Source organism: Alosa pseudoharengus, unplaced genomic scaffold (assembly GCF_046254945.1).
Source record: "Alosa pseudoharengus isolate Yale_2024_CS ecotype anadromous, Long Island Sound unplaced genomic scaffold, YU_APseudo_1.1 YU_APseudo_1.1_scf_22, whole genome shotgun sequence".
NCBI lineage: Eukaryota > Metazoa > Chordata > Actinopteri > Clupeiformes > Clupeidae > Alosa > Alosa pseudoharengus.
This window is the reverse complement of record NW_027468680.1, coordinates 8889728-8917033: the sequence shown is the minus strand read 5'-3', so window position 1 is coordinate 8917033 and position 27306 is coordinate 8889728. Positions and strand designations below refer to the sequence as shown.

Genomic DNA, 27306 nt, shown 5'->3' with positions numbered 1-27306 from the left:
AACATAGCGCCACCATCTGGCCAACCAACAAGTGTATCAGAAATGTTCTTTGCTTAAAATGAATGGTCTGAAATTTCTCAGGTTAATATATATTATGATGATGACACCCAATGGGCCTGCCTGTCATAGCGCCACCACCTGGCCCAGCAAGTACTTGTGGCAGAAAATAAAATACAAAAACAAGTAGCACACGCATCAAATATGTACATTTCACAAATGCACCATGTCGGTGCTTTGTTGGATTCCGACATGTCACGGGTTGCGGCCCGCAGGTGCTCGGGCCCGCTATTGCCGCTTGCGGCTATATTTATTATTATTATTTGTTGCAATGGGGTAGCAGCCCAGAAGTCCTCCCTGGACGCTACACTCCTGTGAACGGGGACACTCTCCTTTACTGCAGCTGACAGAGGGAGGATTGCACCTGCACTTCAGCTCACAGTTGGAGGTGTACCACTCCTCTCCAGGCTGAAAATGAAAAGAAAAAATAATCATTTAACATAGATGACATTGTACTGCATTATATCAGCTGAACTAGGAAGAGGAGAATTATATATTTTTGGGGAAATACAGAATAACCACTAATACAAATAATCACAAATAATCACTAATAAGAAAATAAACCAGTCATTGCATTGGTGTATTCACCTGGTAGTACTGGCCATTGGTGTGTTGGCATCCACAGCTGTTTTTCCTGACACACTTGCCAGCGCTGAGAAAGTATCCTGGGTCACACACACACCCCTCTGCACACGGTCCACTACATCGGCCTGGGGAAGGTGTGACACAGCTAGGCTGGCAGGGTGAAGCACAGGACTCAAAGTGGCTGTTGGGAGGGCAGGTCAGGGCTGTTGATAGAAAAAAAGAAGAAAATAATTATTATTTGCTCTCAATAAATGTACTGAACCACCAACAATTTGAGGGTGATGGAGACTAACTGCAGAAGGTGCTGTTTCTCCATGATCCGATGGTGACTCCACGATCCTGACACTCATTCACATAGGCCTCTATGGCCTCACACAGGGCAGAGTGCAGTCCATCCAGCTCACACACGTCAAACATGCAGTCCTTGAAGAAGCTCTGAGGCAAATCAGAACACACACCAATATCAAACATATTGTTAGCTAAATTCAAGCACCTAAAGTGTTTTTAAGTTCTACAACAACATTGACACTTTAAAATAAGCAATTTCTCATAATGGACGTGCTTTTACTCACGTTGGGATTAACCTTGGGGTGGCACATAGTGAATGGTCCATTGCTTTCCAGTATGAATCCACAGAGGGCAGGTTTCTCATATTTATCCTGTTTGTCTGGTGTACAACCAGGTACAGGCACCTCAGGAGATTTGATGCATCTGTGGGTACAAAATAGAATCATTGGTAGATTTGTATGGTAAATATATTAACAAGTGGCCAATGTGAATGGCTTTCTTCATATATTACTGTGGGTCTAACTACCATGTATCTGCATAAGTTAAAGTACTTCTGTATGCATAATTACATGTATATGTCATGTGTTAAAAGTTTGGGAAGTTGCTATGGTGCTCTCTGTAAACTCTTACTCTGGGTCAGAGTTCCAGCTATTTCCAAAGTCATTCGGTTTTGTCACAAGTTTGCCCGTGGGCGTACGGAAGTCATCCTTGGGGTTGCCGTCATAATCTCCACAAAGGCCGCAAAGCTTCTCTTTGTACCTATGGAATAAAACCATTTTTTGTTTCAGTTTATATATCAGAGCAAGATAAAACAGCTGATTTTTCCAGTAAAACCAGCTTTATGGTATTGGCATCCACCTGAAAAATACCAAATCAATGTACGAGCATCAACTATTACTTAGATTTTTACTCACGCTGCAATCACTTTGATGTCCATGAAGTGGTTGCCATCGTAGCGAACAGTCACTCCAAAACTCATGGCCACGGTGTAATGTTTTCCAGACTTGTAGACAGAAACGTCTGCAGCTGGGTTCACAGGCAGGTTCACATTGGTCCCATTGATCTGGGGGATACACAGAGAGAAGACAGTGAAAAGACAACCACACACTTCATACAAATATGGACCACTATTACTTTATGTACAATGTTGAACCACTGCAAATGAGACATTTGAGTAGAACTTCATCAAAAAATCCTGAAGGAAGAGTTAAGAGTGAAAACATTCTGCATGGATATTGGCACTTCTACTTTCAATAGCTGTGTACTACTTGCTCCCAATATCTTACCCGCACGGTTCCTCCTTTAAGGACGTATATGGTCATTCCATGGACGTATACATGCACCGCTGATGCGTAGCTGACTCTCTGGTTCTTGTTGCGGTTCTCATTGGACACGTGGACCTCATAGTGTGGCAGACCAGTCGTGTTGCATGGTTTGGACATCAGATAGGTGCAGTTGCCCATGAAGTCGTATTTCTGCTTATCAAAGGTGGTGTAGTGAGGATCACCAGTGGCAACACAGGTGGAGGTGCCTGTGGGTGAAAACAGCTTGTTACTAGATACCAAAAATTAAAGGACGTCGCACAAAATCTCAGAAACTTAATAACGTTCAGAACCAGATTTTCTTAAAAAAAAAATACCTTTAGGATAACATCCAGGGACTCCATTGACCTGTCGGCACTCATCAGTGGGAGCACAGGTGTTGCCCACGCAGGAGAGAGTGTAGTTTCCAGCACAGCGACACAGCTTGGAGCAGCCATCCCCAAACACAACCTCTCCGGGCTGATGGACAAACAAGTTTGTTTGGATTTAATATCAGAAAAATAAGAAAAAGCCTAAGATAGCTTAAAGACAACAAAGGTAATATTTCTGTCTTGATTATACCTCATAGTAGTTGTTGTTTTCATCCAGACAGCCACACTTATCAACGGCAACACACCGGTTTCCTGACAGCACGAAGCCTGGTCTACAGAAACAGCCGCTGACACAGTTCAAAGTGCAGATACTGGAGCTAATCTTGGGCTTCTGGCAGGTGGGAACGCATGACGGACCACACTCCAAAAAGTCTGAATTAGGGGGGCAAGTCACTGTATAACAAGAGAGAATGGAGAAGTTGAGAGAGAAAAAAATGCAAGAAGAAATAAATGCAGAAATGATGAGGTACGTTTAGTATTAAGCTACTTGTTTAAGAAAACATGTTTTTAAGTCTGCAAATACACCGACCACTAAGACAATCTAGGCAATGAATTAAAACAGTTTACAATTGTTTAGCTTTGAGGGTAAACACCAGAGACTAACAGAAAGATCTTCACTTATCAAATAAAAACAACTTACACTCAGCAATGGGGTAGCAGCCCAGAAGTCCTCCCTGGACGCTACACTCCTGTGAACGGGGACACTCTCCTTTACTGCAGCTGACAGAGGGAGGATTGCACCTGCACTTCAGCTCACAGTTGGAGGTGTACCACTCCTCTCCAGGCTGAAAATGAAAAGAAAAAATAATCATTTAACATAGATGACAATGTACTGCATTATATCAGCTGAACTAGGAAGAGGAGAATTATATATTTTTGGGGAAATACAGAATAACCACTAATACAAATAATCACAAATAATCACTAATAAGAAAATAAACCAGTCATTGCATTGGTGTATTCACCTGGTAGTACTGGCCATTGGTGTGTTGGCATCCACAGCTGTTTTTCCTGACACACTTGCCAGCGCTGAGAAAGTATCCTGGGTCACACACACACCCCTCTGCACACGGTCCACTACATCGGCCTGGGGAAGGTGTGACACAGCTAGGCTGGCAGGGTGAAGCACAGGACTCAAAGTGGCTGTTGGGAGGGCAGGTCAGGGCTGTTGATAGAAAAAAAGAAGAAAATAATTATTATTTGCTCTCAATAAATGTACTGAACCACCAACAATTTGAGGGTGATGGAGACTAACTGCAGAAGGTGCTGTTTCTCCATGATCCGATGGTGACTCCACGATCCTGACACTCATTCACATAGGCCTCTATGGCCTCACACAGGGCAGAGTGCAGTCCATCCAGCTCACACACGTCAAACATGCAGTCCTTGAAGAAGCTCTGAGGCAAATCAGAACACACCAATATCAAACATATTGTTAGCTAAATTCAAGCACCTAAAGTGTTTTTAAGTTCTACAACAACATTGACACTTTAAAATAAGCAATTTCTCATAATGGACGTGCTTTTACTCACGTTGGGATTAACCTTGGGGTGGCACATAGTGAATGGTCCATTGCTTTCCAGTATGAATCCACAGAGGGCAGGTTTCTCATATTTATCCTGTTTGTCTGGTGTACAACCAGGTACAGGCACCTCAGGAGATTTGATGCATCTGTGGGTACAAAATAGAATCATTGGTAGATTTGTATGGTAAATATATTAACAAGTGGCCAATGTGAATGGCTTTCTTCATATATTACTGTGGGTCTAACTACCATGTATCTGCATAAGTTAAAGTACTTCTGTATGCATAATTACATGTATATGTCATGTGTTAAAAGTTTGGGAAGTTGCTATGGTGCTCTCTGTAAACTCTTACTCTGGGTCAGAGTTCCAGCTATTTCCAAAGTCATTCGGTTTTGTCACAAGTTTGCCCGTGGGCGTACGGAAGTCATCCTTGGGGTTGCCGTCATAATCTCCACAAAGGCCGCAAAGCTTCTCTTTGTACCTATGGAATAAAACCATTTTTTGTTTCAGTTTATATATCAGAGCAAGATAAAACAGCTGATTTTTCCAGTAAAACCAGCTTTATGGTATTGGCATCCACCTGAAAAATACCAAATCAATGTACGAGCATCAACTATTACTTAGATTTTTACTCACGCTGCAATCACTTTGATGTCCATGAAGTGGTTGCCATCGTAGCGAACAGTCACTCCAAAACTCATGGCCACGGTGTAATGTTTTCCAGACTTGTAGACAGAAACGTCTGCAGCTGGGTTCACAGGCAGGTTCACATTGGTCCCATTGATCTGGGGGATACACAGAGAGAAGACAGTGAAAAGACAACCACACACTTCATACAAATATGGACCACTATTACTTTATGTACAATGTTGAACCACTGCAAATGAGACATTTGAGTAGAACTTCATCAAAAAATCCTGAAGGAAGAGTTAAGAGTGAAAACATTCTGCATGGATATTGGCACTTCTACTTTCAATAGCTGTGTACTACTTGCTCCCAATATCTTACCCGCACGGTTCCTCCTTTAAGGACGTATATGGTCATTCCATGGACGTATACATGCACCGCTGATGCGTAGCTGACTCTCTGGTTCTTGTTGCGGTTCTCATTGGACACGTGGACCTCATAGTGTGGCAGACCAGTCGTGTTGCATGGTTTGGACATCAGATAGGTGCAGTTGCCCATGAAGTCGTATTTCTGCTTATCAAAGGTGGTGTAGTGAGGATCACCAGTGGCAACACAGGTGGAGGTGCCTGTGGGTGAAAACAGCTTGTTACTAGATACCAAAAATTAAAGGACGTCGCACAAAATCTCAGAAACTTAATAACGTTCAGAACCAGATTTTCTTAAAAAAAAAATACCTTTAGGATAACATCCAGGGACTCCATTGACCTGTCGGCACTCATCAGTGGGAGCACAGGTGTTGCCCACGCAGGAGAGAGTGTAGTTTCCAGCACAGCGACACAGCTTGGAGCAGCCATCCCCAAACACAACCTCTCCGGGCTGATGGACAAACAAGTTTGTTTGGATTTAATATCAGAAAAATAAGAAAAAGCCTAAGATAGCTTAAAGACAACAAAGGTAATATTTCTGTCTTGATTATACCTCATAGTAGTTGTTGTTTTCATCCAGACAGCCACACTTATCAACGGCAACACACCGGTTTCCTGACAGCACGAAGCCTGGTCTACAGAAACAGCCGCTGACACAGTTCAAAGTGCAGATACTGGAGCTAATCTTGGGCTTCTGGCAGGTGGGAACGCATGACGGACCACACTCCAAAAAGTCTGAATTAGGGGGGCAAGTCACTGTATAACAAGAGAGAATGGAGAAGTTGAGAGAGAAAAAAATGCAAGAAGAAATAAATGCAGAAATGATGAGGTACGTTTAGTATTAAGCTACTTGTTTAAGAAAACATGTTTTTAAGTCTGCAAATACACCGACCACTAAGACAATCTAGGCAATGAATTAAAACAGTTTACAATTGTTTAGCTTTGAGGGTAAACACCAGAGACTAACAGAAAGATCTTCACTTATCAAATAAAAACAACTTACACTCAGCAATGGGGTAGCAGCCCAGAAGTCCTCCCTGGACGCTACACTCCTGTGAACGGGGACACTCTCCTTTACTGCAGCTGACAGAGGGAGGATTGCACCTGCACTTCAGCTCACAGTTGGAGGTGTACCACTCCTCTCCAGGCTGAAAATGAAAAGAAAAAATAATCATTTAACATAGATGACAATGTACTGCATTATATCAGCTGAACTAGGAAGAGGAGAATTATATATTTTTGGGGAAATACAGAATAACCACTAATACAAATAATCACAAATAATCACTAATAAGAAAATAAACCAGTCATTGCATTGGTGTATTCACCTGGTAGTACTGGCCATTGGTGTGTTGGCATCCACAGCTGTTTTTCCTGACACACTTGCCAGCGCTGAGAAAGTATCCTGGGTCACACACACACCCCTCTGCACACGGTCCACTACATCGGCCTGGGGAAGGTGTGACACAGCTAGGCTGGCAGGGTGAAGCACAGGACTCAAAGTGGCTGTTGGGAGGGCAGGTCAGGGCTGTTGATAGAAAAAAAGAAGAAAATAATTATTATTTGCTCTCAATAAATGTACTGAACCACCAACAATTTGAGGGTGATGGAGACTAACTGCAGAAGGTGCTGTTTCTCCATGATCCGATGGTGACTCCACGATCCTGACACTCATTCACATAGGCCTCTATGGCCTCACACAGGGCAGAGTGCAGTCCATCCAGCTCACACACGTCAAACATGCAGTCCTTGAAGAAGCTCTGAGGCAAATCAGAACACACCAATATCAAACATATTGTTAGCTAAATTCAAGCACCTAAAGTGTTTTTAAGTTCTACAACAACATTGACACTTTAAAATAAGCAATTTCTCATAATGGACGTGCTTTTACTCACGTTGGGATTAACCTTGGGGTGGCACATAGTGAATGGTCCATTGCTTTCCAGTATGAATCCACAGAGGGCAGGTTTCTCATATTTATCCTGTTTGTCTGGTGTACAACCAGGTACAGGCACCTCAGGAGATTTGATGCATCTGTGGGTACAAAATAGAATCATTGGTAGATTTGTATGGTAAATATATTAACAAGTGGCCAATGTGAATGGCTTTCTTCATATATTACTGTGGGTCTAACTACCATGTATCTGCATAAGTTAAAGTACTTCTGTATGCATAATTACATGTATATGTCATGTGTTAAAAGTTTGGGAAGTTGCTATGGTGCTCTCTGTAAACTCTTACTCTGGGTCAGAGTTCCAGCTATTTCCAAAGTCATTCGGTTTTGTCACAAGTTTGCCCGTGGGCGTACGGAAGTCATCCTTGGGGTTGCCGTCATAATCTCCACAAAGGCCGCAAAGCTTCTCTTTGTACCTATGGAATAAAACCATTTTTTGTTTCAGTTTATATATCAGAGCAAGATAAAACAGCTGATTTTTCCAGTAAAACCAGCTTTATGGTATTGGCATCCACCTGAAAAATACCAAATCAATGTACGAGCATCAACTATTACTTAGATTTTTACTCACGCTGCAATCACTTTGATGTCCATGAAGTGGTTGCCATCGTAGCGAACAGTCACTCCAAAACTCATGGCCACGGTGTAATGTTTTCCAGACTTGTAGACAGAAACGTCTGCAGCTGGGTTCACAGGCAGGTTCACATTGGTCCCATTGATCTGGGGGATACACAGAGAGAAGACAGTGAAAAGACAACCACACACTTCATACAAATATGGACCACTATTACTTTATGTACAATGTTGAACCACTGCAAATGAGACATTTGAGTAGAACTTCATCAAAAAATCCTGAAGGAAGAGTTAAGAGTGAAAACATTCTGCATGGATATTGGCACTTCTACTTTCAATAGCTGTGTACTACTTGCTCCCAATATCTTACCCGCACGGTTCCTCCTTTAAGGACGTATATGGTCATTCCATGGACGTATACATGCACCGCTGATGCGTAGCTGACTCTCTGGTTCTTGTTGCGGTTCTCATTGGACACGTGGACCTCATAGTGTGGCAGACCAGTCGTGTTGCATGGTTTGGACATCAGATAGGTGCAGTTGCCCATGAAGTCGTATTTCTGCTTATCAAAGGTGGTGTAGTGAGGATCACCAGTGGCAACACAGGTGGAGGTGCCTGTGGGTGAAAACAGCTTGTTACTAGATACCAAAAATTAAAGGACGTCGCACAAAATCTCAGAAACTTAATAACGTTCAGAACCAGATTTTCTTAAAAAAAAAATACCTTTAGGATAACATCCAGGGACTCCATTGACCTGTCGGCACTCATCAGTGGGAGCACAGGTGTTGCCCACGCAGGAGAGAGTGTAGTTTCCAGCACAGCGACACAGCTTGGAGCAGCCATCCCCAAACACAACCTCTCCGGGCTGATGGACAAACAAGTTTGTTTGGATTTAATATCAGAAAAATAAGAAAAAGCCTAAGATAGCTTAAAGACAACAAAGGTAATATTTCTGTCTTGATTATACCTCATAGTAGTTGTTGTTTTCATCCAGACAGCCACACTTATCAACGGCAACACACCGGTTTCCTGACAGCACGAAGCCTGGTCTACAGAAACAGCCGCTGACACAGTTCAAAGTGCAGATACTGGAGCTAATCTTGGGCTTCTGGCAGGTGGGAACGCATGACGGACCACACTCCAAAAAGTCTGAATTAGGGGGGCAAGTCACTGTATAACAAGAGAGAATGGAGAAGTTGAGAGAGAAAAAAATGCAAGAAGAAATAAATGCAGAAATGATGAGGTACGTTTAGTATTAAGCTACTTGTTTAAGAAAACATGTTTTTAAGTCTGCAAATACACCGACCACTAAGACAATCTAGGCAATGAATTAAAACAGTTTACAATTGTTTAGCTTTGAGGGTAAACACCAGAGACTAACAGAAAGATCTTCACTTATCAAATAAAAACAACTTACACTCAGCAATGGGGTAGCAGCCCAGAAGTCCTCCCTGGACGCTACACTCCTGTGAACGGGGACACTCTCCTTTACTGCAGCTGACAGAGGGAGGATTGCACCTGCACTTCAGCTCACAGTTGGAGGTGTACCACTCCTCTCCAGGCTGAAAATGAAAAGAAAAAATAATCATTTAACATAGATGACAATGTACTGCATTATATCAGCTGAACTAGGAAGAGGAGAATTATATATTTTTGGGGAAATACAGAATAACCACTAATACAAATAATCACAAATAATCACTAATAAGAAAATAAACCAGTCATTGCATTGGTGTATTCACCTGGTAGTACTGGCCATTGGTGTGTTGGCATCCACAGCTGTTTTTCCTGACACACTTGCCAGCGCTGAGAAAGTATCCTGGGTCACACACACACCCCTCTGCACACGGTCCACTACATCGGCCTGGGGAAGGTGTGACACAGCTAGGCTGGCAGGGTGAAGCACAGGACTCAAAGTGGCTGTTGGGAGGGCAGGTCAGGGCTGTTGATAGAAAAAAAGAAGAAAATAATTATTATTTGCTCTCAATAAATGTACTGAACCACCAACAATTTGAGGGTGATGGAGACTAACTGCAGAAGGTGCTGTTTCTCCATGATCCGATGGTGACTCCACGATCCTGACACTCATTCACATAGGCCTCTATGGCCTCACACAGGGCAGAGTGCAGTCCATCCAGCTCACACACGTCAAACATGCAGTCCTTGAAGAAGCTCTGAGGCAAATCAGAACACACCAATATCAAACATATTGTTAGCTAAATTCAAGCACCTAAAGTGTTTTTAAGTTCTACAACAACATTGACACTTTAAAATAAGCAATTTCTCATAATGGACGTGCTTTTACTCACGTTGGGATTAACCTTGGGGTGGCACATAGTGAATGGTCCATTGCTTTCCAGTATGAATCCACAGAGGGCAGGTTTCTCATATTTATCCTGTTTGTCTGGTGTACAACCAGGTACAGGCACCTCAGGAGATTTGATGCATCTGTGGGTACAAAATAGAATCATTGGTAGATTTGTATGGTAAATATATTAACAAGTGGCCAATGTGAATGGCTTTCTTCATATATTACTGTGGGTCTAACTACCATGTATCTGCATAAGTTAAAGTACTTCTGTATGCATAATTACATGTATATGTCATGTGTTAAAAGTTTGGGAAGTTGCTATGGTGCTCTCTGTAAACTCTTACTCTGGGTCAGAGTTCCAGCTATTTCCAAAGTCATTCGGTTTTGTCACAAGTTTGCCCGTGGGCGTACGGAAGTCATCCTTGGGGTTGCCGTCATAATCTCCACAAAGGCCGCAAAGCTTCTCTTTGTACCTATGGAATAAAACCATTTTTTGTTTCAGTTTATATATCAGAGCAAGATAAAACAGCTGATTTTTCCAGTAAAACCAGCTTTATGGTATTGGCATCCACCTGAAAAATACCAAATCAATGTACGAGCATCAACTATTACTTAGATTTTTACTCACGCTGCAATCACTTTGATGTCCATGAAGTGGTTGCCATCGTAGCGAACAGTCACTCCAAAACTCATGGCCACGGTGTAATGTTTTCCAGACTTGTAGACAGAAACGTCTGCAGCTGGGTTCACAGGCAGGTTCACATTGGTCCCATTGATCTGGGGGATACACAGAGAGAAGACAGTGAAAAGACAACCACACACTTCATACAAATATGGACCACTATTACTTTATGTACAATGTTGAACCACTGCAAATGAGACATTTGAGTAGAACTTCATCAAAAAATCCTGAAGGAAGAGTTAAGAGTGAAAACATTCTGCATGGATATTGGCACTTCTACTTTCAATAGCTGTGTACTACTTGCTCCCAATATCTTACCCGCACGGTTCCTCCTTTAAGGACGTATATGGTCATTCCATGGACGTATACATGCACCGCTGATGCGTAGCTGACTCTCTGGTTCTTGTTGCGGTTCTCATTGGACACGTGGACCTCATAGTGTGGCAGACCAGTCGTGTTGCATGGTTTGGACATCAGATAGGTGCAGTTGCCCATGAAGTCGTATTTCTGCTTATCAAAGGTGGTGTAGTGAGGATCACCAGTGGCAACACAGGTGGAGGTGCCTGTGGGTGAAAACAGCTTGTTACTAGATACCAAAAATTAAAGGACGTCGCACAAAATCTCAGAAACTTAATAACGTTCAGAACCAGATTTTCTTAAAAAAAAAATACCTTTAGGATAACATCCAGGGACTCCATTGACCTGTCGGCACTCATCAGTGGGAGCACAGGTGTTGCCCACGCAGGAGAGAGTGTAGTTTCCAGCACAGCGACACAGCTTGGAGCAGCCATCCCCAAACACAACCTCTCCGGGCTGATGGACAAACAAGTTTGTTTGGATTTAATATCAGAAAAATAAGAAAAAGCCTAAGATAGCTTAAAGACAACAAAGGTAATATTTCTGTCTTGATTATACCTCATAGTAGTTGTTGTTTTCATCCAGACAGCCACACTTATCAACGGCAACACACCGGTTTCCTGACAGCACGAAGCCTGGTCTACAGAAACAGCCGCTGACACAGTTCAAAGTGCAGATACTGGAGCTAATCTTGGGCTTCTGGCAGGTGGGAACGCATGACGGACCACACTCCAAAAAGTCTGAATTAGGGGGGCAAGTCACTGTATAACAAGAGAGAATGGAGAAGTTGAGAGAGAAAAAAATGCAAGAAGAAATAAATGCAGAAATGATGAGGTACGTTTAGTATTAAGCTACTTGTTTAAGAAAACATGTTTTTAAGTCTGCAAATACACCGACCACTAAGACAATCTAGGCAATGAATTAAAACAGTTTACAATTGTTTAGCTTTGAGGGTAAACACCAGAGACTAACAGAAAGATCTTCACTTATCAAATAAAAACAACTTACACTCAGCAATGGGGTAGCAGCCCAGAAGTCCTCCCTGGACGCTACACTCCTGTGAACGGGGACACTCTCCTTTACTGCAGCTGACAGAGGGAGGATTGCACCTGCACTTCAGCTCACAGTTGGAGGTGTACCACTCCTCTCCAGGCTGAAAATGAAAAGAAAAAATAATCATTTAACATAGATGACAATGTACTGCATTATATCAGCTGAACTAGGAAGAGGAGAATTATATATTTTTGGGGAAATACAGAATAACCACTAATACAAATAATCACAAATAATCACTAATAAGAAAATAAACCAGTCATTGCATTGGTGTATTCACCTGGTAGTACTGGCCATTGGTGTGTTGGCATCCACAGCTGTTTTTCCTGACACACTTGCCAGCGCTGAGAAAGTATCCTGGGTCACACACACACCCCTCTGCACACGGTCCACTACATCGGCCTGGGGAAGGTGTGACACAGCTAGGCTGGCAGGGTGAAGCACAGGACTCAAAGTGGCTGTTGGGAGGGCAGGTCAGGGCTGTTGATAGAAAAAAAGAAGAAAATAATTATTATTTGCTCTCAATAAATGTACTGAACCACCAACAATTTGAGGGTGATGGAGACTAACTGCAGAAGGTGCTGTTTCTCCATGATCCGATGGTGACTCCACGATCCTGACACTCATTCACATAGGCCTCTATGGCCTCACACAGGGCAGAGTGCAGTCCATCCAGCTCACACACGTCAAACATGCAGTCCTTGAAGAAGCTCTGAGGCAAATCAGAACACACCAATATCAAACATATTGTTAGCTAAATTCAAGCACCTAAAGTGTTTTTAAGTTCTACAACAACATTGACACTTTAAAATAAGCAATTTCTCATAATGGACGTGCTTTTACTCACGTTGGGATTAACCTTGGGGTGGCACATAGTGAATGGTCCATTGCTTTCCAGTATGAATCCACAGAGGGCAGGTTTCTCATATTTATCCTGTTTGTCTGGTGTACAACCAGGTACAGGCACCTCAGGAGATTTGATGCATCTGTGGGTACAAAATAGAATCATTGGTAGATTTGTATGGTAAATATATTAACAAGTGGCCAATGTGAATGGCTTTCTTCATATATTACTGTGGGTCTAACTACCATGTATCTGCATAAGTTAAAGTACTTCTGTATGCATAATTACATGTATATGTCATGTGTTAAAAGTTTGGGAAGTTGCTATGGTGCTCTCTGTAAACTCTTACTCTGGGTCAGAGTTCCAGCTATTTCCAAAGTCATTCGGTTTTGTCACAAGTTTGCCCGTGGGCGTACGGAAGTCATCCTTGGGGTTGCCGTCATAATCTCCACAAAGGCCGCAAAGCTTCTCTTTGTACCTATGGAATAAAACCATTTTTTGTTTCAGTTTATATATCAGAGCAAGATAAAACAGCTGATTTTTCCAGTAAAACCAGCTTTATGGTATTGGCATCCACCTGAAAAATACCAAATCAATGTACGAGCATCAACTATTACTTAGATTTTTACTCACGCTGCAATCACTTTGATGTCCATGAAGTGGTTGCCATCGTAGCGAACAGTCACTCCAAAACTCATGGCCACGGTGTAATGTTTTCCAGACTTGTAGACAGAAACGTCTGCAGCTGGGTTCACAGGCAGGTTCACATTGGTCCCATTGATCTGGGGGATACACAGAGAGAAGACAGTGAAAAGACAACCACACACTTCATACAAATATGGACCACTATTACTTTATGTACAATGTTGAACCACTGCAAATGAGACATTTGAGTAGAACTTCATCAAAAAATCCTGAAGGAAGAGTTAAGAGTGAAAACATTCTGCATGGATATTGGCACTTCTACTTTCAATAGCTGTGTACTACTTGCTCCCAATATCTTACCCGCACGGTTCCTCCTTTAAGGACGTATATGGTCATTCCATGGACGTATACATGCACCGCTGATGCGTAGCTGACTCTCTGGTTCTTGTTGCGGTTCTCATTGGACACGTGGACCTCATAGTGTGGCAGACCAGTCGTGTTGCATGGTTTGGACATCAGATAGGTGCAGTTGCCCATGAAGTCGTATTTCTGCTTATCAAAGGTGGTGTAGTGAGGATCACCAGTGGCAACACAGGTGGAGGTGCCTGTGGGTGAAAACAGCTTGTTACTAGATACCAAAAATTAAAGGACGTCGCACAAAATCTCAGAAACTTAATAACGTTCAGAACCAGATTTTCTTAAAAAAAAAATACCTTTAGGATAACATCCAGGGACTCCATTGACCTGTCGGCACTCATCAGTGGGAGCACAGGTGTTGCCCACGCAGGAGAGAGTGTAGTTTCCAGCACAGCGACACAGCTTGGAGCAGCCATCCCCAAACACAACCTCTCCGGGCTGATGGACAAACAAGTTTGTTTGGATTTAATATCAGAAAAATAAGAAAAAGCCTAAGATAGCTTAAAGACAACAAAGGTAATATTTCTGTCTTGATTATACCTCATAGTAGTTGTTGTTTTCATCCAGACAGCCACACTTATCAACGGCAACACACCGGTTTCCTGACAGCACGAAGCCTGGTCTACAGAAACAGCCGCTGACACAGTTCAAAGTGCAGATACTGGAGCTAATCTTGGGCTTCTGGCAGGTGGGAACGCATGACGGACCACACTCCAAAAAGTCTGAATTAGGGGGGCAAGTCACTGTATAACAAGAGAGAATGGAGAAGTTGAGAGAGAAAAAAATGCAAGAAGAAATAAATGCAGAAATGATGAGGTACGTTTAGTATTAAGCTACTTGTTTAAGAAAACATGTTTTTAAGTCTGCAAATACACCGACCACTAAGACAATCTAGGCAATGAATTAAAACAGTTTACAATTGTTTAGCTTTGAGGGTAAACACCAGAGACTAACAGAAAGATCTTCACTTATCAAATAAAAACAACTTACACTCAGCAATGGGGTAGCAGCCCAGAAGTCCTCCCTGGACGCTACACTCCTGTGAACGGGGACACTCTCCTTTACTGCAGCTGACAGAGGGAGGATTGCACCTGCACTTCAGCTCACAGTTGGAGGTGTACCACTCCTCTCCAGGCTGAAAATGAAAAGAAAAAATAATCATTTAACATAGATGACAATGTACTGCATTATATCAGCTGAACTAGGAAGAGGAGAATTATATATTTTTGGGGAAATACAGAATAACCACTAATACAAATAATCACAAATAATCACTAATAAGAAAATAAACCAGTCATTGCATTGGTGTATTCACCTGGTAGTACTGGCCATTGGTGTGTTGGCATCCACAGCTGTTTTTCCTGACACACTTGCCAGCGCTGAGAAAGTATCCTGGGTCACACACACACCCCTCTGCACACGGTCCACTACATCGGCCTGGGGAAGGTGTGACACAGCTAGGCTGGCAGGGTGAAGCACAGGACTCAAAGTGGCTGTTGGGAGGGCAGGTCAGGGCTGTTGATAGAAAAAAAGAAGAAAATAATTATTATTTGCTCTCAATAAATGTACTGAACCACCAACAATTTGAGGGTGATGGAGACTAACTGCAGAAGGTGCTGTTTCTCCATGATCCGATGGTGACTCCACGATCCTGACACTCATTCACATAGGCCTCTATGGCCTCACACAGGGCAGAGTGCAGTCCATCCAGCTCACACACGTCAAACATGCAGTCCTTGAAGAAGCTCTGAGGCAAATCAGAACACACCAATATCAAACATATTGTTAGCTAAATTCAAGCACCTAAAGTGTTTTTAAGTTCTACAACAACATTGACACTTTAAAATAAGCAATTTCTCATAATGGACGTGCTTTTACTCACGTTGGGATTAACCTTGGGGTGGCACATAGTGAATGGTCCATTGCTTTCCAGTATGAATCCACAGAGGGCAGGTTTCTCATATTTATCCTGTTTGTCTGGTGTACAACCAGGTACAGGCACCTCAGGAGATTTGATGCATCTGTGGGTACAAAATAGAATCATTGGTAGATTTGTATGGTAAATATATTAACAAGTGGCCAATGTGAATGGCTTTCTTCATATATTACTGTGGGTCTAACTACCATGTATCTGCATAAGTTAAAGTACTTCTGTATGCATAATTACATGTATATGTCATGTGTTAAAAGTTTGGGAAGTTGCTATGGTGCTCTCTGTAAACTCTTACTCTGGGTCAGAGTTCCAGCTATTTCCAAAGTCATTCGGTTTTGTCACAAGTTTGCCCGTGGGCGTACGGAAGTCATCCTTGGGGTTGCCGTCATAATCTCCACAAAGGCCGCAAAGCTTCTCTTTGTACCTATGGAATAAAACCATTTTTTGTTTCAGTTTATATATCAGAGCAAGATAAAACAGCTGATTTTTCCAGTAAAACCAGCTTTATGGTATTGGCATCCACCTGAAAAATACCAAATCAATGTACGAGCATCAACTATTACTTAGATTTTTACTCACGCTGCAATCACTTTGATGTCCATGAAGTGGTTGCCATCGTAGCGAACAGTCACTCCAAAACTCATGGCCACGGTGTAATGTTTTCCAGACTTGTAGACAGAAACGTCTGCAGCTGGGTTCACAGGCAGGTTCACATTGGTCCCATTGATCTGGGGGATACACAGAGAGAAGACAGTGAAAAGACAACCACACACTTCATACAAATATGGACCACTATTACTTTATGTACAATGTTGAACCACTGCAAATGAGACATTTGAGTAGAACTTCATCAAAAAATCCTGAAGGAAGAGTTAAGAGTGAAAACATTCTGCATGGATATTGGCACTTCTACTTTCAATAGCTGTGTACTACTTGCTCCCAATATCTTACCCGCACGGTTCCTCCTTTAAGGACGTATATGGTCATTCCATGGACGTATACATGCACCGCTGATGCGTAGCTGACTCTCTGGTTCTTGTTGCGGTTCTCATTGGACACGTGGACCTCATAGTGTGGCAGACCAGTCGTGTTGCATGGTTTGGACATCAGATAGGTGCAGTTGCCCATGAAGTCGTATTTCTGCTTATCAAAGGTGGTGTAGTGAGGATCACCAGTGGCAACACAGGTGGAGGTGCCTGTGGGTGAAAACAGCTTGTTACTAGATACCAAAAATTAAAGGACGTCGCACAAAATCTCAGAAACTTAATAACGTTCAGAACCAGATTTTCTTAAAAAAAAAATACCTTTAGGATAACATCCAGGGACTCCATTGACCTGTCGGCACTCATCAGTGGGAGCACAGGTGTTGCCCACGCAGGAGAGAGTGTAGTTTCCAGCACAGCGACACAGCTTGGAGCAGCCATCCCCAAACACAACCTCTCCGGGCTGATGGACAAACAAGTTTGTTTGGATTTAATATCAGAAAAATAAGAAAAAGCCTAAGATAGCTTAAAGACAACAAAGGTAATATTTCTGTCTTGATTATACCTCATAGTAGTTGTTGTTTTCATCCAGACAGCCACACTTATCAACGGCAACACACCGGTTTCCTGACAGCACGAAGCCTGGTCTACAGAAACAGCCGCTGACACAGTTCAAAGTGCAGATACTGGAGCTAATCTTGGGCTTCTGGCAGGTGGGAACGCATGACGGACCACACTCCAAAAAGTCTGAATTAGGGGGGCAAGTCACTGTATAACAAGAGAGAATGGAGAAGTTGAGAGAGAAAAAAATGCAAGAAGAAATAAATGCAGAAATGATGAGGTACGTTTAGTATTAAGCTACTTGTTTAAGAAAACATGTTTTTAAGTCTGCAAATACACCGACCACTAAGACAATCTAGGCAATGAATTAAAACAGTTTACAATTGTTTAGCTTTGAGGGTAAACACCAGAGACTAACAGAAAGATCTTCACTTATCAAATAAAAACAACTTACACTCAGCAATGGGGTAGCAGCCCAGAAGTCCTCCCTGGACGCTACACTCCTGTGAACGGGGACACTCTCCTTTACTGCAGCTGACAGAGGGAGGATTGCACCTGCACTTCAGCTCACAGTTGGAGGTGTACCACTCCTCTCCAGGCTGAAAATGAAAAGAAAAAATAATCATTTAACATAGATGACAATGTACTGCATTATATCAGCTGAACTAGGAAGAGGAGAATTATATATTTTTGGGGAAATACAGAATAACCACTAATACAAATAATCACAAATAATCACTAATAAGAAAATAAACCAGTCATTGCATTGGTGTATTCACCTGGTAGTACTGGCCATTGGTGTGTTGGCATCCACAGCTGTTTTTCCTGACACACTTGCCAGCGCTGAGAAAGTATCCTGGGTCACACACACACCCCTCTGCACACGGTCCACTACATCGGCCTGGGGAAGGTGTGACACAGCTAGGCTGGCAGGGTGAAGCACAGGACTCAAAGTGGCTGTTGGGAGGGCAGGTCAGGGCTGTTGATAGAAAAAAAGAAGAAAATAATTATTATTTGCTCTCAATAAATGTACTGAACCACCAACAATTTGAGGGTGATGGAGACTAACTGCAGAAGGTGCTGTTTCTCCATGATCCGATGGTGACTCCACGATCCTGACACTCATTCACATAGGCCTCTATGGCCTCACACAGGGCAGAGTGCAGTCCATCCAGCTCACACACGTCAAACATGCAGTCCTTGAAGAAGCTCTGAGGCAAATCAGAACACACCAATATCAAACATATTGTTAGCTAAATTCAAGCACCTAAAGTGTTTTTAAGTTCTACAACAACATTGACACTTTAAAATAAGCAATTTCTCATAATGGACGTGCTTTTACTCACGTTGGGATTAACCTTGGGGTGGCACATAGTGAATGGTCCATTGCTTTCCAGTATGAATCCACAGAGGGCAGGTTTCTCATATTTATCCTGTTTGTCTGGTGTACAACCAGGTACAGGCACCTCAGGAGATTTGATGCATCTGTGGGTACAAAATAGAATCATTGGTAGATTTGTATGGTAAATATATTAACAAGTGGCCAATGTGAATGGCTTTCTTCATATATTACTGTGGGTCTAACTACCATGTATCTGCATAAGTTAAAGTACTTCTGTATGCATAATTACATGTATATGTCATGTGTTAAAAGTTTGGGAAGTTGCTATGGTGCTCTCTGTAAACTCTTACTCTGGGTCAGAGTTCCAGCTATTTCCAAAGTCATTCGGTTTTGTCACAAGTTTGCCCGTGGGCGTACGGAAGTCATCCTTGGGGTTGCCGTCATAATCTCCACAAAGGCCGCAAAGCTTCTCTTTGTACCTATGGAATAAAACCATTTTTTGTTTCAGTTTATATATCAGAGCAAGATAAAACAGCTGATTTTTCCAGTAAAACCAGCTTTATGGTATTGGCATCCACCTGAAAAATACCAAATCAATGTACGAGCATCAACTATTACTTAGATTTTTACTCACGCTGCAATCACTTTGATGTCCATGAAGTGGTTGCCATCGTAGCGAACAGTCACTCCAAAACTCATGGCCACGGTGTAATGTTTTCCAGACTTGTAGACAGAAACGTCTGCAGCTGGGTTCACAGGCAGGTTCACATTGGTCCCATTGATCTGGGGGATACACAGAGAGAAGACAGTGAAAAGACAACCACACACTTCATACAAATATGGACCACTATTACTTTATGTACAATGTTGAACCACTGCAAATGAGACATTTGAGTAGAACTTCATCAAAAAATCCTGAAGGAAGAGTTAAGAGTGAAAACATTCTGCATGGATATTGGCACTTCTACTTTCAATAGCTGTGTACTACTTGCTCCCAATATCTTACCCGCACGGTTCCTCCTTTAAGGACGTATATGGTCATTCCATGGACGTATACATGCACCGCTGATGCGTAGCTGACTCTCTGGTTCTTGTTGCGGTTCTCATTGGACACGTGGACCTCATAGTGTGGCAGACCAGTCGTGTTGCATGGTTTGGACATCAGATAGGTGCAGTTGCCCATGAAGTCGTATTTCTGCTTATCAAAGGTGGTGTAGTGAGGATCACCAGTGGCAACACAGGTGGAGGTGCCTGTGGGTGAAAACAGCTTGTTACTAGATACCAAAAATTAAAGGACGTCGCACAAAATCTCAGAAACTTAATAACGTTCAGAACCAGATTTTCTTAAAAAAAAAAATACCTTTAGGATAACATCCAGGGACTCCATTGACCTGTCGGCACTCATCAGTGGGAGCACAGGTGTTGCCCACGCAGGAGAGAGTGTAGTTTCCAGCACAGCGACACAGCTTGGAGCAGCCATCCCCAAACACAACCTCTCCGGGCTGATGGACAAACAAGTTTGTTTGGATTTAATATCAGAAAAATAAGAAAAAGCCTAAGATAGCTTAAAGACAACAAAGGTAATATTTCTGTCTTGATTATACCTCATAGTAGTTGTTGTTTTCATCCAGACAGCCACACTTATCAACGGCAACACACCGGTTTCCTGACAGCACGAAGCCTGGTCTACAGAAACAGCCGCTGACACAGTTCAAAGTGCAGATACTGGAGCTAATCTTGGGCTTCTGGCAGGTGGGAACGCATGACGGACCACACTCCAAAAAGTCTGAATTAGGGGGGCAAGTCACTGTATAACAAGAGAGAATGGAGAAGTTGAGAGAGAAAAAAATGCAAGAAGAAATAAATGCAGAAATGATGAGGTACGTTTAGTATTAAGCTACTTGTTTAAGAAAACATGTTTTTAAGTCTGCAAATACACCGACCACTAAGACAATCTAGGCAATGAATTAAAACAGTTTACAATTGTTTAGCTTTGAGGGTAAACACCAGAGACTAACAGAAAGATCTTCACTTATCAAATAAAAACAACTTACACTCAGCAATGGGGTAGCAGCCCAGAAGTCCTCCCTGGACGCTACACTCCTGTGAACGGGGACACTCTCCATCACTGCAGCTGACAGAGGGAGGATTGCACCTGCACTTCAGCTCACAGTTGGAGGTGTACCACTCCTCTCCAGGCTGAAAATGAAAAGAAAAAATAATCATTTAACATAGATGACAATGTACTGCATTATATCAGCTGAACTAGGAAGAGGATAATTATATATTTTTGGGGAAATACAGAATAACCACTAATACAAATAATCACAAATAATCACTAATAAGAAAATAAACCAGTCATTGCATTGGTGTATTCACCTGGTAGTACTGGCCATTGGTGTGTTGGCATCCACAGCTGTTTTTCCTGACACACTTGCCAGCGCTGAGAAAGTATCCTGGGTCACACACACACCCCTCTGCACACGGTCCACTACATCGGCCTGGGGAAGGTGTGACACAGCTAGGCTGGCAGGGTGAAGCACAGGACTCAAAGTGGCTGTTGGGAGGGCAGGTCAGGGCTGTTGATAGAAAAAAAGAAGAAAATAATTATTATTTGCTCTCAATAAATGTACTGAACCACCAACAATTTGAGGGTGATGGAGACTAACTGCAGAAGGTGCTGTTTCTCCATGATCGATCCTGACACTCATTCACATAGGCCTCTATGGCCTCACACAGGGCAGAGTGCAGTCCATCCAGCTCACACACGTCAAACATGCAGTCCTTGAAGTAGCTCTGAGGCAAATCAGAACACACACCAATATCAAACATATTGTTAGCTAAATTCAAGCACCTAAAGTGTTTTTAAGTTCTACAACAACATTGACACTTTAAAATAAGCAATTTCTCATAATGGACGTGCTTTTACTCACGTTGGGATTAACCTTGGGGTGGCACATAGTGAATGGTCCATTGCTTTCCAGTATGAATCCACAGAGGGCAGGTTTCTCATATTTATCCTGTTTGTCTGGTGTACAACCAGGTACAGGCACCTCAGGAGATTTGATGCATCTGTGGGTACAAAATAGAATCATTGGTAGATTTGTATGGTAAATATATTAACAAGTGGCCAATGTGAATGGCTTTCTTCATATATTACTGTGGGTCTAACTACCATGTATCTGCATAAATTAAAGTATTTCTGTATGCATAATTACATGTATATGTCATGTGTTAAAAGTTTGGGAAGTTGCTATGGTGCTCTCTGTAAACTCTTACTCTGGGTCAGAGTTCCAGCTATTTCCAAAGTCATTCGGTTTTGTCACAAGTTTGCCCGTGGGCGTACGGAAGTCATCCTTGGGGTTGCCGTCATAATCTCCACAAAGGCCGCAAAGCTTCTCTTTGTACCTATGGAATAAAACCATTTTTTGTTTCAGTTTATATATCAGAGCAAGATAAAACAGCTGATTTTTCCAGTAAAACCAGCTTTATGGTATTGGCATCCACCTGAAAAATACCAAATCAATGTACGAGCATCAACTATTACTTAGATTTTTACTCACGCTGCAATCACTTTGATGTCCATGAAGTGGTTGCCATCGTAGCGAACAGTCACTCCAAAACTCATGGCCACGGTGTAATGTTTTCCAGACTTGTAGACAGAAACGTCTGCAGCTGGGTTCACAGGCAGGTTCACATTGGTCCCATTGATCTGGGGGATACACAGAGAGAAGACAGTGAAAAGACAACCACACACTTCATACAAATATGGACCACTATTACTTTATGTACAATGTTGAACCACTGCAAATGAGACATTTGAGTAGAACTTCATCAAAAAATCCTGAAGGAAGAGTTAAGAGTGAAAACATTCTGCATGGATATTGGCACTTCTACTTTCAATAGCTGTGTACTACTTGCTCCCAATATCTTACCCGCACGGTTCCTCCTTTAAGGACGTATATGGTCATTCCATGGACGTATACATGCACCGCTGATGCGTAGCTGACTCTCTGGTTCTTGTTGCGGTTCTCATTGGACACGTGGACCTCATAGTGTGGCAGACCAGTCGTGTTGCATGGTTTGGACATCAGATAGGTGCAGTTGCCCATGAAGTCGTATTTCTGCTTATCAAAGGTGGTGTAGTGAGGATCACCAGTGGCAACACAGGTGGAGGTGCCTGTGGGTGAAAACAGCTTGTTACTAGATACCAAAAATTAAAGGACGTCGCACAAAATCTCAGAAACTTAATAACGTTCAGAACCAGATTTTCTTAAAAAAAAATACCTTTAGGATAACATCCAGGGACTCCATTGACCTGTCGGCACTCATCAGTGGGAGCACAGGTGTTGCCCACGCAGGAGAGAGTGTAGTTTCCAGCACAGCGACACAGCTTGGAGCAGCCATCCCCAAACACAACCTCTCCGGGCTGATGGACAAACAAGTTTGTTTGGATTTAATATCAGAAAAATAAGAAAAAGCCTAAGATAGCTTAAAGACAACAAAGGTAATATTTCTGTCTTGATTATACCTCATAGTAGTTGTTGTTTTCATCCAGACAGCCACACTTATCAACGGCAACACACCGGTTTCCTGACAGCACGAAGCCTGGTCTACAGAAACAGCCGCTGACACAGTTCAAAGTGCAGATACTGGAGCTAATCTTGGGCTTCTGGCAGGTGGGAACGCATGACGGACCACACTCCAAAAAGTCTGAATTAGGGGGGCAAGTCACTGTATAACAAGAGAGAATGGAGAAGTTGAGAGAGAAAAAAATGCAAGAAGAAATAAATGCAGAAATGATGAGGTACGTTTAGTATTAAGCTACTTGTTTAAGAAAACATGTTTTTAAGTCTGCAAATACACCGACCACTAAGACAATCTAGGCAATGAATTAAAACAGTTTACAATTGTTTAGCTTTGAGGGTAAACACCAGAGACTAACAGAAAGATCTTCACTTATCAAATAAAAACAACTTACACTCAGCAATGGGGTAGCAGCCCAGAAGTCCTCCCTGGACGCTACACTCCTGTGAACGGGGACACTCTCCTTTACTGCAGCTGACAGAGGGAGGATTGCACCTGCACTTCAGCTCACAGTTGGAGGTGTACCACTCCTCTCCAGGCTGAAAATGAAAAGAAAAAATAATCATTTAACATAGATGACAATGTACTGCATTATATCAGCTGAACTAGGAAGAGGAGAATTATATATTTTTGGGGAAATACAGAATAACCACTAATACAAATAATCACAAATAATCACTAATAAGAAAATAAACCAGTCATTGCATTGGTGTATTCACCTGGTAGTACTGGCCATTGGTGTGTTGGCATCCACAGCTGTTTTTCCTGACACACTTGCCAGCGCTGAGAAAGTATCCTGGGTCACACACACACCCCTCTGCACACGGTCCACTACATCGGCCTGGGGAAGGTGTGACACAGCTAGGCTGGCAGGGTGAAGCACAGGACTCAAAGTGGCTGTTGGGAGGGCAGGTCAGGGCTGTTGATAGAAAAAAAGAAGAAAATAATTATTATTTGCTCTCAATAAATGTACTGAACCACCAACAATTTGAGGGTGATGGAGACTAACTGCAGAAGGTGCTGTTTCTCCATGATCCGATGGTGACTCCACGATCCTGACACTCATTCACATAGGCCTCTATGGCCTCACACAGGGCAGAGTGCAGTCCATCCAGCTCACACACGTCAAACATGCAGTCCTTGAAGAAGCTCTGAGGCAAATCAGAACACACACCAATATCAAACATATTGTTAGCTAAATTCAAGCACCTAAAGTGTTTTTAAGTTCTACAACAACATTGACACTTTAAAATAAGCAATTTCTCATAATGGACGTGCTTTTACTCACGTTGGGATTAACCTTGGGGTGGCACATAGTGAATGGTCCATTGCTTTCCAGTATGAATCCACAGAGGGCAGGTTTCTCATATTTATCCTGTTTGTCTGGTGTACAACCAGGTACAGGCACCTCAGGAGATTTGATGCATCTGTGGGTACAAAATAGAATCATTGGTAGATTTGTATGGTAAATATATTAACAAGTGGCCAATGTGAATGGCTTTCTTCATATATTACTGTGGGTCTAACTACCATGTATCTGCATAAGTTAAAGTACTTCTGTATGCATAATTACATGTATATGTCATGTGTTAAAAGTTTGGGAAGTTGCTATGGTGCTCTCTGTAAACTCTTACTCTGGGTCAGAGTTCCAGCTATTTCCAAAGTCATTCGGTTTTGTCACAAGTTTGCCCGTGGGCGTACGGAAGTCATCCTTGGGGTTGCCGTCATAATCTCCACAAAGGCCGCAAAGCTTCTCTTTGTACCTATGGAATAAAACCATTTTTTGTTTCAGTTTATATATCAGAGCAAGATAAAACAGCTGATTTTTCCAGTAAAACCAGCTTTATGGTATTGGCATCCACCTGAAAAATACCAAATCAATGTACGAGCATCAACTATTACTTAGATTTTTACTCACGCTGCAATCACTTTGATGTCCATGAAGTGGTTGCCATCGTAGCGAACAGTCACTCCAAAACTCATGGCCACGGTGTAATGTTTTCCAGACTTGTAGACAGAAACGTCTGCAGCTGGGTTCACAGGCAGGTTCACATTGGTCCCATTGATCTGGGGGATACACAGAGAGAAGACAGTGAAAAGACAACCACACACTTCATACAAATATGGACCACTATTACTTTATGTACAATGTTGAACCACTGCAAATGAGACATTTGAGTAGAACTTCATCAAAAAATCCTGAAGGAAGAGTTAAGAGTGAAAACATTCTGCATGGATATTGGCACTTCTACTTTCAATAGCTGTGTACTACTTGCTCCCAATATCTTACCCGCACGGTTCCTCCTTTAAGGACGTATATGGTCATTCCATGGACGTATACATGCACCGCTGATGCGTAGCTGACTCTCTGGTTCTTGTTGCGGTTCTCATTGGACACGTGGACCTCATAGTGTGGCAGACCAGTCGTGTTGCATGGTTTGGACATCAGATAGGTGCAGTTGCCCATGAAGTCGTATTTCTGCTTATCAAAGGTGGTGTAGTGAGGATCACCAGTGGCAACACAGGTGGAGGTGCCTGTGGGTGAAAACAGCTTGTTACTAGATACCAAAAATTAAAGGACGTCGCACAAAATCTCAGAAACTTAATAACGTTCAGAACCAGATTTTCTTAAAAAAAAATACCTTTAGGATAACATCCAGGGACTCCATTGACCTGTCGGCACTCATCAGTGGGAGCACAGGTGTTGCCCACGCAGGAGAGAGTGTAGTTTCCAGCACAGCGACACAGCTTGGAGCAGCCATCCCCAAACACAACCTCTCCGGGCTGATGGACAAACAAGTTTGTTTGGATTTAATATCAGAAAAATAAGAAAAAGCCTAAGATAGCTTAAAGACAACAAAGGTAATATTTCTGTCTTGATTATACCTCATAGTAGTTGTTGTTTTCATCCAGACAGCCACACTTATCAACGGCAACACACCGGTTTCCTGACAGCACGAAGCCTGGTCTACAGAAACAGCCGCTGACACAGTTCAAAGTGCAGATACTGGAGCTAATCTTGGGCTTCTGGCAGGTGGGAACGCATGATGGACCACACTCCAAAAAGTCTGAATTAGGGGGGCAAGTCACTGTATAACAAGAGAGAATGGAGAAGTTGAGAGAGAAAAAAATGCAAGAAGAAATAAATGCAGAAATTATGAGGTACGTTTAGTATTAAGCTACTTGTTTAAGAAAACATGTTTTTAAGTCTGCAAATACACCGACCACTAAGACAATCTAGGCAATGAATTAAAACAGTTTACAATTGTTTAGCTTTGAGGGTAAACACCAGAGACTAACAGAAAGATCTTCACTTATCAAATAAAAACAACTTACACTCAGCAATGGGGGAGCAGCCCAGAAGTCCTCCCTGGACGCTACACTCCTGTGAACGGGGACACTCTCCTTTACTGCAGCTGACAGAGGGAGGATTGCACCTGCACTTCAGCTCACAGTTGGAGGTGTACCACTCCTCTCCAGGCTGAAAATGAAAAGAAAAAATAATCATTTAACATAGATGACAATGTACTGCATTATATCAGCTGAACTAGGAAGAGGAGAATTATATATTTTTGGGGAAATACAGAATAACCACTAATACAAATAATCACAAATAATCACTAATAAGAAAATAAACCAGTCATTGCATTGGTGTATTCACCTGGTAGTACTGGCCATTGGTGTGTTGGCATCCACAGCTGTTTTTCCTGACACACTTGCCAGCGCTGAGAAAGTATCCTGGGTCACACACACACCCCTCTGCACACGGTCCACTACATCGGCCTGGGGAAGGTGTGACACAGCTAGGCTGGCAGGGTGAAGCACAGGACTCAAAGTGGCTGTTGGGAGGGCAGGTCAGGGCT

General features: G+C 42.5%; 1 protein-coding gene across 1 annotated transcript in view; it reads right to left on the bottom strand.

The window, feature by feature from the left end:
- Nucleotides 1-27306, bottom strand: part of LOC143139528 (IgGFc-binding protein-like) — a 252923-nt gene that overhangs the window by 165813 nt on the left and 59804 nt on the right. The window contains exons 15-89 of the mRNA XM_076300111.1: nucleotides 27105-27304; nucleotides 26780-26924; nucleotides 25734-25978; nucleotides 25362-25510; nucleotides 25078-25206; nucleotides 24732-24870; nucleotides 24453-24594; nucleotides 24163-24239; nucleotides 23838-23982; nucleotides 23388-23590; nucleotides 23144-23285; nucleotides 22792-23036; nucleotides 22420-22568; nucleotides 22136-22264; nucleotides 21790-21928; nucleotides 21526-21652; nucleotides 21236-21435; nucleotides 20911-21055; nucleotides 19863-20107; nucleotides 19491-19639; nucleotides 19207-19335; nucleotides 18861-18999; nucleotides 18584-18725; nucleotides 18294-18370; nucleotides 17969-18113; nucleotides 17519-17721; nucleotides 17275-17416; nucleotides 16922-17166; nucleotides 16550-16698; nucleotides 16266-16394; nucleotides 15920-16058; nucleotides 15643-15784; nucleotides 15353-15552; nucleotides 15028-15172; nucleotides 13981-14225; nucleotides 13609-13757; nucleotides 13325-13453; nucleotides 12979-13117; nucleotides 12702-12843; nucleotides 12412-12488; nucleotides 12087-12231; nucleotides 11637-11818; nucleotides 11393-11534; nucleotides 11040-11284; nucleotides 10668-10816; nucleotides 10384-10512; nucleotides 10038-10176; nucleotides 9761-9902; nucleotides 9471-9547; nucleotides 9146-9290; nucleotides 8696-8898; nucleotides 8452-8593; nucleotides 8099-8343; nucleotides 7727-7875; nucleotides 7443-7571; nucleotides 7097-7235; nucleotides 6820-6961; nucleotides 6530-6729; nucleotides 6205-6349; nucleotides 5158-5402; nucleotides 4786-4934; nucleotides 4502-4630; nucleotides 4156-4294; nucleotides 3879-4020; nucleotides 3589-3665; nucleotides 3264-3408; nucleotides 2814-3016; nucleotides 2570-2711; nucleotides 2217-2461; nucleotides 1845-1993; nucleotides 1561-1689; nucleotides 1215-1353; nucleotides 936-1077; nucleotides 646-845; nucleotides 329-465 (exon numbers count right to left, since the gene is read on the bottom strand). Coding sequence (XP_076156226.1) covers nucleotides 329-465; nucleotides 646-845; nucleotides 936-1077; nucleotides 1215-1353; nucleotides 1561-1689; nucleotides 1845-1993; nucleotides 2217-2461; nucleotides 2570-2711; nucleotides 2814-3016; nucleotides 3264-3408; nucleotides 3589-3665; nucleotides 3879-4020; nucleotides 4156-4294; nucleotides 4502-4630; nucleotides 4786-4934; nucleotides 5158-5402; nucleotides 6205-6349; nucleotides 6530-6729; nucleotides 6820-6961; nucleotides 7097-7235; nucleotides 7443-7571; nucleotides 7727-7875; nucleotides 8099-8343; nucleotides 8452-8593; nucleotides 8696-8898; nucleotides 9146-9290; nucleotides 9471-9547; nucleotides 9761-9902; nucleotides 10038-10176; nucleotides 10384-10512; nucleotides 10668-10816; nucleotides 11040-11284; nucleotides 11393-11534; nucleotides 11637-11818; nucleotides 12087-12231; nucleotides 12412-12488; nucleotides 12702-12843; nucleotides 12979-13117; nucleotides 13325-13453; nucleotides 13609-13757; nucleotides 13981-14225; nucleotides 15028-15172; nucleotides 15353-15552; nucleotides 15643-15784; nucleotides 15920-16058; nucleotides 16266-16394; nucleotides 16550-16698; nucleotides 16922-17166; nucleotides 17275-17416; nucleotides 17519-17721; nucleotides 17969-18113; nucleotides 18294-18370; nucleotides 18584-18725; nucleotides 18861-18999; nucleotides 19207-19335; nucleotides 19491-19639; nucleotides 19863-20107; nucleotides 20911-21055; nucleotides 21236-21435; nucleotides 21526-21652; nucleotides 21790-21928; nucleotides 22136-22264; nucleotides 22420-22568; nucleotides 22792-23036; nucleotides 23144-23285; nucleotides 23388-23590; nucleotides 23838-23982; nucleotides 24163-24239; nucleotides 24453-24594; nucleotides 24732-24870; nucleotides 25078-25206; nucleotides 25362-25510; nucleotides 25734-25978; nucleotides 26780-26924; nucleotides 27105-27304 — 11752 coding nt within the window. The remainder of the gene's footprint in view (nucleotides 1-328; nucleotides 466-645; nucleotides 846-935; nucleotides 1078-1214; nucleotides 1354-1560; nucleotides 1690-1844; nucleotides 1994-2216; nucleotides 2462-2569; nucleotides 2712-2813; nucleotides 3017-3263; nucleotides 3409-3588; nucleotides 3666-3878; nucleotides 4021-4155; nucleotides 4295-4501; nucleotides 4631-4785; nucleotides 4935-5157; nucleotides 5403-6204; nucleotides 6350-6529; nucleotides 6730-6819; nucleotides 6962-7096; nucleotides 7236-7442; nucleotides 7572-7726; nucleotides 7876-8098; nucleotides 8344-8451; nucleotides 8594-8695; nucleotides 8899-9145; nucleotides 9291-9470; nucleotides 9548-9760; nucleotides 9903-10037; nucleotides 10177-10383; nucleotides 10513-10667; nucleotides 10817-11039; nucleotides 11285-11392; nucleotides 11535-11636; nucleotides 11819-12086; nucleotides 12232-12411; nucleotides 12489-12701; nucleotides 12844-12978; nucleotides 13118-13324; nucleotides 13454-13608; nucleotides 13758-13980; nucleotides 14226-15027; nucleotides 15173-15352; nucleotides 15553-15642; nucleotides 15785-15919; nucleotides 16059-16265; nucleotides 16395-16549; nucleotides 16699-16921; nucleotides 17167-17274; nucleotides 17417-17518; nucleotides 17722-17968; nucleotides 18114-18293; nucleotides 18371-18583; nucleotides 18726-18860; nucleotides 19000-19206; nucleotides 19336-19490; nucleotides 19640-19862; nucleotides 20108-20910; nucleotides 21056-21235; nucleotides 21436-21525; nucleotides 21653-21789; nucleotides 21929-22135; nucleotides 22265-22419; nucleotides 22569-22791; nucleotides 23037-23143; nucleotides 23286-23387; nucleotides 23591-23837; nucleotides 23983-24162; nucleotides 24240-24452; nucleotides 24595-24731; nucleotides 24871-25077; nucleotides 25207-25361; nucleotides 25511-25733; nucleotides 25979-26779; nucleotides 26925-27104; nucleotides 27305-27306) is intronic.